This window comes from Anas acuta, chromosome 7, assembly GCF_963932015.1.
Source record: "Anas acuta chromosome 7, bAnaAcu1.1, whole genome shotgun sequence".
NCBI lineage: Eukaryota > Metazoa > Chordata > Aves > Anseriformes > Anatidae > Anas > Anas acuta.
The window spans coordinates 38,332,082-38,346,092 of NC_088985.1; the positions used below are offsets into that span (position 1 = coordinate 38,332,082).

Below are 14,011 nucleotides of genomic sequence, written 5' to 3' on the forward strand. Positions count from 1 at the left end.
CAGATTATTTCCTTTTTCATTTCTTGTGTCTTCTTGGCCTAAGACAGAGGTTTTTAGTTTAGAAAAGGGTGTTTACTTGGTTAGCTTGAACTATGTTTGAACTTCACACTTAGTGTATATATTCTTTCTTGACAGTGGAATAATATATTCCATGGTAGATGTACTAATGTGATTATAATATTTTGATTTTTTAAAAAAATCTATATAATAGATAGCAAGATTCAGATTTTAGGGAATTACACCTGATATTTTACACACTAGCAATTTTGTTAAATTATACTGCACTTTTGTAAAAATAGAATTGTCATCTAAAATTACCCCTTGAAACACAAGTTTTAGGCAATGTAGATTTTAAACTTGTTACTAATTTGTTTCCACTGTTCTTATACTTAAATGAAGACTTCTGTGACTACTGCTTTGTCAATATCATCTACTAGTTTCATAAAATACTACCCATGTTCTGCTCTCACTGGCAGAGAAATACTGTATCTACCTTTTAGATGAATAATGACTAAGGTCTTCCACAAACTGGTAAATATTTCAGAGGATGTAAACATGCCTTCATTTTAACTTGATCACATTTTTAAAATCCATATACATGTGTGGTAGTACTAACTGTCTGAAGATACTTCAGCTGATAATATCGGAGAGATACAGCCGGTGAGCTGTTTTTTCATCTGCAATACATAAAAGAACAGATTCATATTCATGTAGGATGGTTGACTCTCCCCTGACATCGTATTCCTGGACAGCTTCCAGGTCAGACAGGGTGCCAAAGCAGTGGTCATAAAACTTAGCAGGCTGTAAAGTCATTTAATTAGAGCTCAAACACAGAAGAATGGGCTTAACTATTCATGGGAACATATTTTACAACAATCTTAAACCTACTCTAATTTCCCTGGTTACAAACACCCACAGCCATCAGCTGCTAAGTTTTAGCATCTGCACTACCACATCTCACTCTTTGCAAAGTAGAGAGACAGACTTACTGAGAGCTCAAGCTATGCTAGCTTTGTAGGGAGAAGCATTTGTTATGATAAATCTTTGATTGATTGCTTATGGCAGTTTAATTTTAGTGCAGTTACACCATGGACTGGTGATAGAGGTTCTCTTTTTTGTTTATAATTTTCTAGCAAACTTGTAGTTCTTCCCTGCAGATCATTTAGAACTACATACTGATGTCATTCATCTTGGACAGTTACCTACTACTCAAATTATGTTGTCCTAGAGTATTACCAATAAATTCAACGTGATTTTTTTCTCCTCATATTTTTTAGATTGCATAAATTTTAGCTAACCAATTCTTTTCAATCTCAAATATATTACAAAATGTCATTTCTGTTATAAAAGCTAATTGATAATGTGATTTGTTATGTTGCTGAGACATAATTCAGAAAGTTATTTTAAAGCCGTTGATACATGGAATAGCACTAACCATTTAATATTTCTTGTATGAATGGATACTGCATCAGGGAATGATGTGGTGCCATATAGATGAAATATTTTCTGAAGCTTTTATTCTTGTTGTTTGGGTTTGTGCCAATGCCTTTCTTGTATAGAGCTCATATACCCTCAGCTGTATATACTGTAATTTATACCTTGGTCATCAGTAGGAATTTTTCCTCCAAGTTGCTGAAAAATAAATAATATTTTAAAAATTAAAAGCTCACAGACAAATAATTCATGAGCATTCTCTAGAATACTTCAAGAAGTTGAAAAGTATTTTTTATTAAGATTATTTATGCAATAATTAGTACTAGGTCCCTTCTTTTTGAATGTTCTATTCGTATGTACTTAATGAATGGTTTAACAAGATCAAATCAGCATTTCATCATGACTATTTCCATTGCAGTTGTTACGGAGTAGTCTTTCTATACAATTATCATATGAAATCAACATTCCTCATTCAACTTTTTAACCTGGAACTGGAAATTTTGTTTCATTCATTTAATATTCAGTGTTGAAGAATGAAGACCTTCAGTATGGCACCTTGTATGACTATGCAACAACTTAGTTCTCCAAATCATTTGAAGCCAAGGAGACTCTTGGGAGTCCACTCACTACAAAATAAACATATTTCTCTTTGCTCCTATCAGGTTGCACACTCAGAAATTGGCTTTCATTGCCATCACCCGTTGACTCACTCTTTGGGGGAAAACTTGCTATTGTCTGCCCAGTTAGTTTGCTATGAGAGTGTCTCACAATTTTTTTTTCAGTCTTGAACCTTGGCTCGAACAAATGTGACATTTACCCAGACCTTTGCACAGTCTGTTTGAAACCTGACAAGGTTGTCATTCCATGAGCACAGAAGATATCCGAGAGCCTCTGTTTCTCTCTCTCTCTCTTTTTTTTTTTTCACTCCCACTTTCTCCCCTAATTTGAGACTCCACCCAAGGTGTGGCTGCCTTGTAATTCTCAGCTGATGATCAAATGACTGAACAATAAATGAAAATATTTCAATTTGTTCTGGTGAATACACTCTAAATTATCTGTCATGTGCCATTTTTTAGAACTTGGCTGGCTGACTGTAAAATTCTTAAGTGAAAACTGTTACATCTCTGCAAAAACTTCAAAATTGCATTAAATATTCTTGTGTGGGATCACAGAAGTAAATTTGACTTATTTAGCTTCATATACTCTGGGACTCTTTAGACATCTTACAATAAATTTAACTCAAAGTGGGTTCTTTTTATGTTTACTAATTAAAACTCATTTTGTCCTCACAAAGGACTCCTTCTGCTTAAATTCTCAATCACAATGTAAAGAATATATATCTAAAAGCATTATATATATATATAATATAAATATATACAAAATATATAATAATATTTAAATATATAAATAATGTGTATATATTATGCTTTTAGATGCATACTCAGATCAGGATATGAAACAGATTGTTTTACAGTGTTGTTTCTCAACAGGTTTTTGTTTGTTTGTTTTGTTTTTTTTTGCTTAGCTTCATTCACATTTACAGTCTTTAATAGATCAGCATTCTGAACTCTAAAATTTTATCAGCTGGACTGCTGAGTCCTTCCTTTATATACGATGCAGTTTCTTAGCCTTCTTTGTTAAATTGCTTTGTAAGTTTACAAAGAAATACAAAATACATTAATTTGCCTATGCTCTTTTTCTTTCAATATCATTCCAAACTCTTCTATACATCTTTTCCTGAAGTGACTTATTACTTCTTACCATCAGGAAATTTACTTATGTCATGGCACACTGCTAAAAACATATAATGGAAGGTAAGATATCATTTCCAGTACTAATTCCTGAAGCAATGAACTAGGTATCTCCTACTGTCACTGCATGAATATCCACTGTTACCACCTAAAATACAGTTTATCATCTCACATCCTTAGTCTTACTACCATTCATGATTTTACTGACTGGTATTTAGCAAAGCAGTACAGAAAATATTCTCCTAATAACCATGGCAATTTGGTTATGAATACACTCCATGGTCCTAAGTTAATTATTATTTTAATACCTCAGAAATATCAATCAGATATTATGTATAAATGCATGCCACCCACTTTTACAATGCTTAATCAGCATAGATTGCAGATTTGTAGGGATTCCACCAGTTTCTCTGACTAGTATTTCCAATATCTTACTCCCAACAAGTAAAGCTTACAGGTCTGAAGTTTCCTGGGTAAGGCCATCACTCTTTATCAGTGCTTTCTGATAAAGTAATGCTGTCAGACTGTAAAGAAATTTTTGGTCATACTTATTCATCTTTCTGACAGAGATTGTTGCAATGTAGTTAGGAATAAAGTATCAAATATAAACGAGAATATTTTTTGGAGTAAAACACTTTAATGTATTGTTATTTCCTTCAGTTTCATAAATAAAGTCACAGTAGTAAACTATCAAATATGCCCATTGTACTTAGATATCAATGATCCTTCTAACCTTTGCAGTCTTACAGTTTTTATCCTGGATTACTTTCAAAGAACCTCACCGTCATTTCTAAAGCATTGAAAATTTTCTGGACTTCAATATTTATGAAATGCAATATTTCAAGAATGTGGAAATTAATACAAGTTCATTAAAACTATCATGTAGCAAGGCAGACTAGCTTCATGATTCCTACTGAATGTAGCGCTTTTTAAAAAGCCTTTCTTATTACAGAAAAACAGTAAAAGAAAGCCAGTATTACAGGTCAAAAATGCCATTAGCAATAGGAAAACACAATTTCATAACAAAAAATTTATTGGAAAAAGATGTGGAAAAAGTAAACTGAAACATTAACAGTTTAGTGTACATTTGCTATACTGAACAACAGATCCAACCATTTGCTTCTTCAACTTCAAAACCACTTGAAATTCCCAAATGCTGTGCATGGGATGTTAAACAGGCAGCTAAGCAATGGTGACGCAATGAAAAGGTACCTGTCGAGATTTAAAATAAATAAACAAATAAATAAATAGTCCTAGTTTCAGCTGGGATAGAATTAATTTTCTTCATAGAGGCTGGTATGTGCCATGGTTTGGATTTAGGATGAGAATAATGCTGATATCGTACTGATGTTTTAGTTGTTGCAGAGCAGTGCTTACACTAAGCCAAGGGCTTTTCAGCTTCTCCCACTGCCCTGCTAGTGAGGAGGCTGGGGGTGCACAAGGAACAGAGAGAGGACAGAGCCAGAACAGCTGACCCCAAATGGCCAAAGGGATATCCCGTATCTTGTGGTGTCATGTGGGACAATAAAACTGGAAAGGCTGTCTGGAGGGGCTGCTGTTTCTTGGGAACTGTGTGAGATTTGGTTGGCTGATTGTGCAAAACTGCATGGTGTATTGCTTTTGTTGTTTGTTTTTTGTTCCTTTTCTTATTTTTTTTGCTTTTTATTAAACTGTCCTTATCTCCACCCATGAATTTCTATACTGTTCTTTCCAATTTTCTCTTCCATCTCACTGGACGGTCTGGAGTGAGTGAACAGCTGTGTGGCGTTTAGCTGCCTGCCCACTTGAGCACAATTCTCTTTTTTTTTTTCCTCATTTTTTTTTTTTTAGCTTGTATTGTTACCAAATGCCCAGACATATGCCTCTCAAAGTATTTGTCCCATGCTTAAATAAAGAATGAAGTTACATATAGAGTGAATAACAAGGATTAGGGAACACAGTTGACAGAGAAGCTGTGATTCATATAAGGTTATCTAATTAAATTGTTAGAACAATGAAGAAGGAAGTACAAAGTTGTATTATATTGTGTACATAAAAGAAGCATCTCACAAGTCATGAGTTTGTAATTAATGTCTATATAGCCCTGTGACTCTTATCAGGTTTTAATTAACTATAGCACAGCAGGAATGCTAAGAACAGTATATTTTCAGCACTATTTTCATACTCAACCAGGAACATAAAAAATCATAGGAAACAGGCATCACCATCTTACTGGAAAAACTAAAATGTTTTTAGTTGCAATAATGATCATAGCTTTGTATTTTCTATACATACTACATAATTTTACATATTTTTTTTTTCCTGTTATCATTACAAATAAAGTTTTAAAGTATGTATTTTAAAAACATACTGCTGATTAGCAGAACATACTACAAAATCTATGCATATAAAATGCTTATCTGGGATTTTGGGATAATTTAATATATCTTCATAAAAGGTACTTTAATGTTATTCAGAAAGCCTATGGGAAAATAAAGAAAGCAAAACTTTAATATTGCCCTATTTTCTACTTAAACTACAACTGCTGCTATACACAAAGTTAAAAATCAATTAGCTCAGAATAAGGTGACAGTTAATTCTTCAGCTGATACATCTTCCATTTAAAAACAAAATACATCAAGGAAAAGTATTCCCAAATGGAAGCACTGACAGTGACAACATTCCAATGAAATTGGCATCAACACCCCAAAACACTAGCCTGGTTTCCTTTAAGGTGTTGGTGCTAGTACTCACCAAGAATTTTTTTTTCAAATTTTCAGTGGAATCTGAAGAAAATAGAAATATTAGTAGTTCTTTAGAGGGATTCGCTGAGTTTGGAAAAGCTTAGAATACCAACTGACATCTCTAAAATTAGTGTTTTTCGATAATTTCATGACACTTATTCTAATATCAACCTGTTTATATCCAAAACCAAAATCAGTCAATCAGCATAACAGATGTTTTCTTAAGCTTACCTCTCCTTAGGCTATATAGAAGAGTATCTAGCACAATAATGTGAGATATGCCATATGCATGGTCTAGTGGTAATTCATAGTATGGAAAGTCTGACACAAGTCACAGAATAATTATGTTGGGCAAACCATATAACACACAATTAAAAAATGATGGATGAATGGCAGTTGAGGAAGTGTGAAAGTTCTGTTCTGTTTTGTCTGTAGGAGAACTGTGAGAGTCTTCATCCACTAAAAAAAAAATAAATTTTAAATATTGTTATTTCTGAATACGACTGAATATAAGAATGAAGTGCAGTAACTTAACCACTTCTATTTGTTTAATACTTATGGTACTTTTCCATTCCTCTCTTTAGAGGAATGTACTCAGAAATCCCTCTCCAACAAGATGCCTAGTATAATTCTTCTTGTAGCGTGCCCTTTACAATGAAGACTGTCTAATGACTGCAGGCTCAACTTTTTGCATTCTATAATCTATACCCATAAAACTAATCTACCATGCACTGTGAAGCAAAATTATGCTGTTCATGTCATGTTCATGATGTAACTTTTGAGTCACACCATTTTTTTCATTTTATAACTGTTCAGTGGAGCATAAATTTTAGCTTTTGTTCAACTATGACAAAGTCTCCCCAATTTTTTTATTTATTTATTTATTAATTGTTTATTGAATACATGTGAAATACAGCTACTGCAATTGTAATATTAAATCAGTCATCTTTCCACTTTCAGTTCTTGTAAAAATATTCTCAAAACTGTCATAGCTCATTTTAAAGATTTTATCTATATCTGTAAACTGCCTATAAGTCTTCAGGTCTACCAGGTTCTAATTGTGTTAATGTGCAATGCAAAGCTTTTGTACAAAGCTTTTTAGTTCTTACTTTGAGCTGAATCCTTTTCCCTGTGAATCTTCCTTTTTTGAAGAGTATGGATGGTCTGACCGGTTGTTCTACCAATGTGCAACAAATCTGGAAAGAAGTATGTTAGTTCCTGTCAGTTTTTACTGAAAGTTTTGAAAAACAAGAAAGTATCAAACATATATGGCCTGATGTCTTTACGTTTAAAAAACAATAACAACAAACAAAAGGATACTATTAGAGATTTAGTTCTGTATAACTGAAGAGTTAGCTTCACTTTTTGTTTTCCTCACAGTTCATGCAACTATAGATTGTCAAGCCTTAGGTCACTGCTTCTCACCACAGAAATCCTATAGAAATCCTATCTTACCATATGACCATAAATAAATCCTCTACTAAAATTGATTTAAAGAGATTATTGTTCTACTTGAAAGGTTAACCTGTCAACAACACAGGGTGTCCTGCATGCTGTTTACCTGTTCTGGAAACACCAGGTAAAATTTGCCAAGGAGCAAAGACAGTGGAGAAAGGGGAGAAAAATACATACACACACCCCATGAGTAATATAAATACAAACATTTGAAATAATGCATCTGTGGATAAAGAAGAATACAAATACTTACTCTCAAACAAAATTTCTAGCCTTTCTGCATTCTCTTGCAGGGTAGTGTACCACTGGTTGGCTATTATAGAACGAACACCAGTAAGGCTAAGAAGCATTACTGTTTCTGTTGGTCTCTCTATAGCAAACTGTAAAGAACTAAAAAAATAAAAAGTATGAGATCAATAAAATAAAAATGTAATTGAAATTCTGCATACTAATATATTAAAAATATAAATATATAACACTTTTTAACAGGAGAAGAAAGAGAATTTTATACGAATCTCAGCAAACTAAGAAAAATCCCAGAATCCATTTCTCTTGTATGTTAAGCATAAAATGCTTTCAAATATTTTGTACCATATCTTATGTTTAAAACAAGGAATTATAATAACTTTTCTATACCTCTTTTCATGATGCAATTTTATGTGGATTGCTCCCTGTCATTCTACTGCTTTGGGCATCAAATGAAATACGAATGGAAGAACACCACATTAACTTTTATAAAACAATGCAGAATACCCTTTATAAGAGATTCAAAATGCTGTGAAATGGATTAAAAGACATGTTTAGTTCAGCTTCTATTCTTAAAGGGAAAAAGAAAATATTGCAGGAACTGAAAGCTTGCTCATGTCATAAGCATGGCAGTAATATGGAGACTTAAAAAGCAATTCAGTTATTCTAAAATGACATCTCTAAAGAGGAATATTTAAATAAGTATCTTTGGCATTATTGTTTTAGTGCTTGGAGGGGAGTGATAGTCTGTAGGGCTGGAACTGAAGTAAATTAAAGGCTGAATCTTCTTTTTGATCTCTGCCTTTTATGGTAACTAAATCAGAAGATGATAACTAAAAATTTTTGTAATCTTTTTGGAAGATGCTGTCTGATTATCTATGGAGTTATGTGATTCAGTTTTAACTGAACATTATTCTAAACTTTCTGGAAACTGATAGAATTAAACACATAAGTTCCACTGATAAATTTACCAAGCTATTAAAATAAGACTTCAGAAGTACAGAGCTAGAAAAAATAGCTTAAGAAACTGTGCTTTGTTTTGTTTTGTTTAATGGGAAAAAAGGATATTAAAACCAGGAGAGTTTTCAAACACTCAGAGATCTGTCTGTGTATAACATACCTTACACACAATTCATTTTAACTTACACATCACTGGATGGATTAAACAGTATTTTAAAGGTTTTTTTTTTTTTTTTTTTTTCTTTTTCATTAAGTGAATAATCATCAAAGTCAAGAGATATTTATGCAGCCCTAACAGGATCGGATATAGGATTTAATTGTCTACATTACAATGGCAGTCCCAATAAAGACATGAATAAAAATACATTTTTTCATGTTCTTTTTTTGGGAGTACAAATGGGTTACCTGAAATTTAGCATGGACTAAATAACTAATGAATAAAATCAGGACTCTAAAACTATCCTTGCTTTTAATACATTATAAGTTATTTGTTGAGCGCCATCCATTAAAATTCATAATGTACATAAAACAAAAGTATGCGAGCCCTGTCACTTGTCAATTTAAAGGCAAGGAAAATACTGAAAATGCCTTCAAGTCTATGAAGGCCAGATGTGTAATATGAAAGATTGTGAAGAGGTCACTTAGCATGCCAAAATAATTTATTACATAAAACAGTCTGATTGTTAAACTATACAGCATAGGAAAACTTCAGAGGGACTCTTAATTATCTGTTAAAAAGAAGTTTTATATATTTAACTAGAACATCTTGAGAATCTTGAGCTGGGAGGTATGGGTAACATAACCTTTTTGTGACATTGTGTTGATTATTGCCCTGCTGCAGAGCATTCATTCTCTTTAGTCCTATGTAAAGAATGAAGCTACAAGAGGCTAACTTCCCCCTTCAATGTAGATATGAGCCCTTCTGTTTCCAGAAGTAGATAAGAATATTTATAACTCAAAATTTTAACTTTGCTTTGAAATAAAAATAAATCTGCATTACTGTGAATTTTACCGAAATAAAGTTAATCTTACCTTTTGTAGATATCAGAATTGGTTATTCTTTGATAACTTTGTTTTGATCGTACCAGATCTAAAAGTATCATCAAATGGCACTCTGGAAAAAAAAAAAACAAACCACTAATAATAACGTCCATCGTAATAACTGTATATAAAACTGGCTTTTCTAAGTCAATGACGTACTAAGCTCAGTGTAAACAACTCATATAAAATTTATATTTCAGCCAAAAGAGTGTCATTAAGTAAAAGAACACCAAGAAAGTCATTCTAACATTATTTAATGTAAATTTGATACACTTTTCCGTAATGTTTGATGGGCTTTTGTCCTGCATCACCTTAGTATAACTAACAACAAGGTCCATGTAACCATCTTATTACAGATAATGATTTATATGACTCAAATCAGTAGTTGCAAAATCTTGTAAAGTGGAGGTATGGAAATGTTATCTGACCATGTTAGAACCAAGTTACAGTTAAAACATTCTTTTTAAGCTATTTTCCTTAAAGGCTCCCAATGAAATAACTGAGTACTCTTAGATTAAAAAGCTTTCCCTAAAGATTTTTGCTAAAAAGTTTTTCCCTAAAGATTTTTTGCTTGGTTTGCTGCAGCGTAAACCTTTACTTAATTGTCATATTTCACACAGATATCTGAGAAGAAAATTACCTTTTTGTTTGGAAAGCCTTTGATGTACTTGAGAACTACTATCAAGCTTCTCTTCAATATTTTAACCTTTTCTCCTAAAGTATATTTATATGCATCTATATGTATAAAAACACATATATATTTATTTGTACAACTATGCACACATATCTGCACTATAGTTTTCTGACCACACTTGATCTCTACCAATAATTTATTCTAGTTTGTCAGTATTCTCCTCCAGACCTTTACAAAAGTGGAGCGTGAGATTAGTTAATTTATCTTGCCAATGACACTCCTGTATAGTTACCCCTATAACAGAACCTAGTCTTGTTTGATCCCTAGCAAGATGATGTTGTTTAATTTGTGATTTATCTCCTGATTGTAATCTGTAGTATCTCCCCTCAGGCAGCCATTACCTAACTTGCTAATGTTTAACTGATTATTTCTACTTAAGCACAACTCCCTCTAGCCTTTCCTGAATTACATTCTGCTATTTATGCCCATAAAGCAAGGTTCATTTGCATTCTAATCTTGCTGCTGAACCACCTCTTTCTCAGGCTGGTCTCATATGCAATTTCAGCAAAGACATCTTCTATTTCATCACTCAAATGACCAACAAGAACATTTAATAATACTGGGTCCAAGTTAGGGCCCTCTTGAACCTCAGACACACGTCATACTTAATAATGAAAGTATTTCTAACATGAAGATCAGGATTACAATAGATTTAAATTCAGTCTGCAAGACAACAGTAATTTTATCAGCTAACAAGTTGTGTAGGTGACCAGAAAATAGAACAATTCTTTGAGGGCAACATGAATACATTTAAAGTTGGTTTATTCCCCATTAAAGGAAAATAAGATGCTATGGAGAATTCATGTAGACATATTTTAAGTGCAAGTCCCAGGGTCAGGATTATCGAAGTGTTTACGAACTTCTCCAGAATTTCTAGTCCTATAAATATCGGCCTACATGCATCTGAAATCTCATTTTTAAAAGTGACCAATATATATAGGAAGATATATCTTCTTGATTTCCAGCAATATTTTCACATACACCTTTAAATCACTTTGGAAATCAAAGCTTTTTGAATCAGCTTCCTGGTACTTTTAGAACTTCACAATCTGATATGGATTGCAGTTCTTAATTTTATATCTCGCCACAATATAGAAAGAAGCTAACATATTCATACACCCTAATAACTTCAGCAAAACTCCAAAGCTGAATATCTTCTAGATGTACAAGGGTAATAATAAGAGAAAGAAAGACTGAATCTCAAATAATAGTTCTGAATTTACGTCTTATGTTATATCACCAAAAAGACTAATAGCTGTGAAGAAGCAGAGAAAAAATTACCTTCTCAGAGTGTACAAATGCTCCATTAGAGAAGAGAAATAATTCAGTATTAACCCAGTTTCTGCAGATAATTCTGCTTTGCCTGAGTGAAGACTGAGTAATTCTGAAACTGTACTACAAAGGTTGTTCTTAACAATAAAGAACACTTGTTTACCAAGTACTGCATTCCACAGAAAGGCACAGGACTTACTGGAAAAAAAACATCAGATGATGATTCAATGTTTGGAACTTAATAAATGTGTTCTGATTTAAAATTCCAGCATTTGGAAGTGGAGGAGGAATAAACCCGTTTGTGAGGAATAACAAGAGATATGTGCAACAGAATAAAATATACTTAGTGCAGAGTTTTTCCAGTCAAAACCCTGGATCTTGAAAAAAGGTTTTGATTACTTACGTCAATACATTGATAATACAGTAAGAAGTAAACACCATTTTGTGATCATTATGAAAAAAAGGTAGTGTAAATTAAAAAGTATTTTTCAGTTTGGTTATCTCACTTGGGATGTTCATAGCAACCAGTCTGTTGAGTAAAATATGAGACAAGAATCTCTCCATTCCATAGAACAGAAATGCACTGCAGTTTGTCAGCAGCTGCTCCCATTCAGCTTGACTGCAAAGAAGGGAAATTTTTTTTGTTACTGTTTAACAGGAACACTTTTAAGAAACTATCCACATCAAACACTTCAGTGTTGGTCCAGAAATATTTACTAGAAAAAACAGTGTGCAAAGCAAGGTGACAAACAAGAATTCTACAGAAAGTGTAATAAAATGTATGGAACGTTAATAATTACTATTTTAATACGGATGTATATTTAATTTAGTAACACCTTGTAAACAAAAGGGCATAGCATATTTTAAACAAATACCAGACTCTAACAAAAAAAATAAAAATCATTAGTGTACATGTATGTATGCATTGTACCGCTTTGAAATTCAAAGGGAGTTTTCAAGAAGGACTTGGGGGTTCTGACGGATAAAAAGCTCAACATGAACCAGCAGTGAGCACTTGCAGCCCAGAAGTCCAACTGCATCCTGGGCTGCATCAATAGAGTGGTCATCAGGCAAGGGAGGGGATTGTCCCCCTCTGCTCTGCCCTTGTGAGTCCCCACCTGGAGTCCTGCATCCAGGTGTGGGGCCCCCAGCACCAGAAGGATGTGGGGCTGTTAGAGTGGGTCCAGAGGAGGGCCACAAAGATGCTCAGAGGGCTGGAGCACCTCTCCTATGAAGAAAGGCTGAGAGAGTTGAGGCTCTTCATCCTGAAGAAAAGAAGGCTCCGGGAAGACCTTTTTTGCATTGCAGCTTTTCAAAACTTAAAAGGGGCTTGTAAAAAACGATGGAGAGCAACTTTGTGCTTGGGTAGGTAATGATAGAACAAAGGGGAATGGTTTTAAACTAAAAGAAGGGAGCTTTAGATTAAACGTTGGGAGGAAATTCTTCACTCAGAGAGGGTGGTGAGGCACTGGCACAGCCTGGCCAGAGAAGCTGTGGATGCAACATCTCTGGAAGTGTTCAAAGCCAGGCTGAATGGGTCCCTGGGCAACCAGATCTACCGTGTGGCTTCCCTGCCCATGGCAGTGGGGTTGGGACCAGATGATCTTTAAGGTCCCTTCAACCCAAGATGTTCTGTGATTCTATGATATATGCACCCAGCAGGATATAAATAAATTAGGTTTTGAAAAGAGGTTCAATTAATCAGCCTAGCTAGCAGCAAAAACTATGCTGTCTGATAACTGCTAACAATCTTTGCAATTGTTATGAAGAAACACCAGAGTACCTGTACAGTGATTTTACCTAAGTAGAGAAGATTTTAAAGGACGGATTAGACTAGCAGTTATAAAGCAAGGTCCACAGTTCACCATGTTGCCTCACTTACAGGACTTGAATGGCTTGACACCTCAAGATCCCTTTTACGTCTCTACTTCTACAATCTTAAAATTCAAGTACTTCTATAAAGAACGAACTGAAAAAACTTTATAAAAATAATACGAACTTCATCAACTTTCAGATGTTTGAAATTGTAAACTGAAAGATGTACCTTTACTACATTGTGGCTGAAATGTGTGCTACAATCTTGCAGTTAACTCATTATGCATGGAGATAATATAGCTTTTAATACTTGGTTTTAAAAAACAGTTATGAACAAAGCCAGAAATCACACTTATATTCCCATATCATAGAATCATAGAATCATAGAATCATAGAATATCCTGAGTTGGAAGGGACCCTTAAGGATCATCAAGTCCAACTCTTGACACCGCACAGGTCTACCCAAAAGTTCAGACCATGTGACTAAGTGCACAGTCCAATCTCTTCTTAAATTCAGTCAGGCTCAGTGCAGTGACCACTTCCCTGGGGAGCCTGTTCCAGTGTGCAACCACTCTCTCTGTGAAGAACCCCCTCCTGATGTCAAGCCTAAACTTCCCCTG

The 14,011-nt window shown here is 33.9% G+C and overlaps 1 protein-coding gene across 1 annotated transcript in view; it reads right to left on the reverse strand.

The window, feature by feature from the left end:
- Nucleotides 1-4,200: 4,200 nt before the first annotated feature.
- Nucleotides 4,201-14,011, reverse strand: part of CFAP46 (cilia and flagella associated protein 46) — a 78,204-nt gene continuing 68,393 nt past the window's right edge. The window contains exons 57-61 of the mRNA XM_068688787.1: nt 12,083-12,195; nt 9,602-9,683; nt 7,617-7,753; nt 7,018-7,104; nt 4,201-6,367 (exon numbers count right to left, since the gene is read on the reverse strand). Of these exons, the coding sequence (XP_068544888.1) occupies nt 6,240-6,367; nt 7,018-7,104; nt 7,617-7,753; nt 9,602-9,683; nt 12,083-12,195 (547 nt within the window). The 3' untranslated portion in view covers nt 4,201-6,239. The remainder of the gene's footprint in view (nt 6,368-7,017; nt 7,105-7,616; nt 7,754-9,601; nt 9,684-12,082; nt 12,196-14,011) is intronic.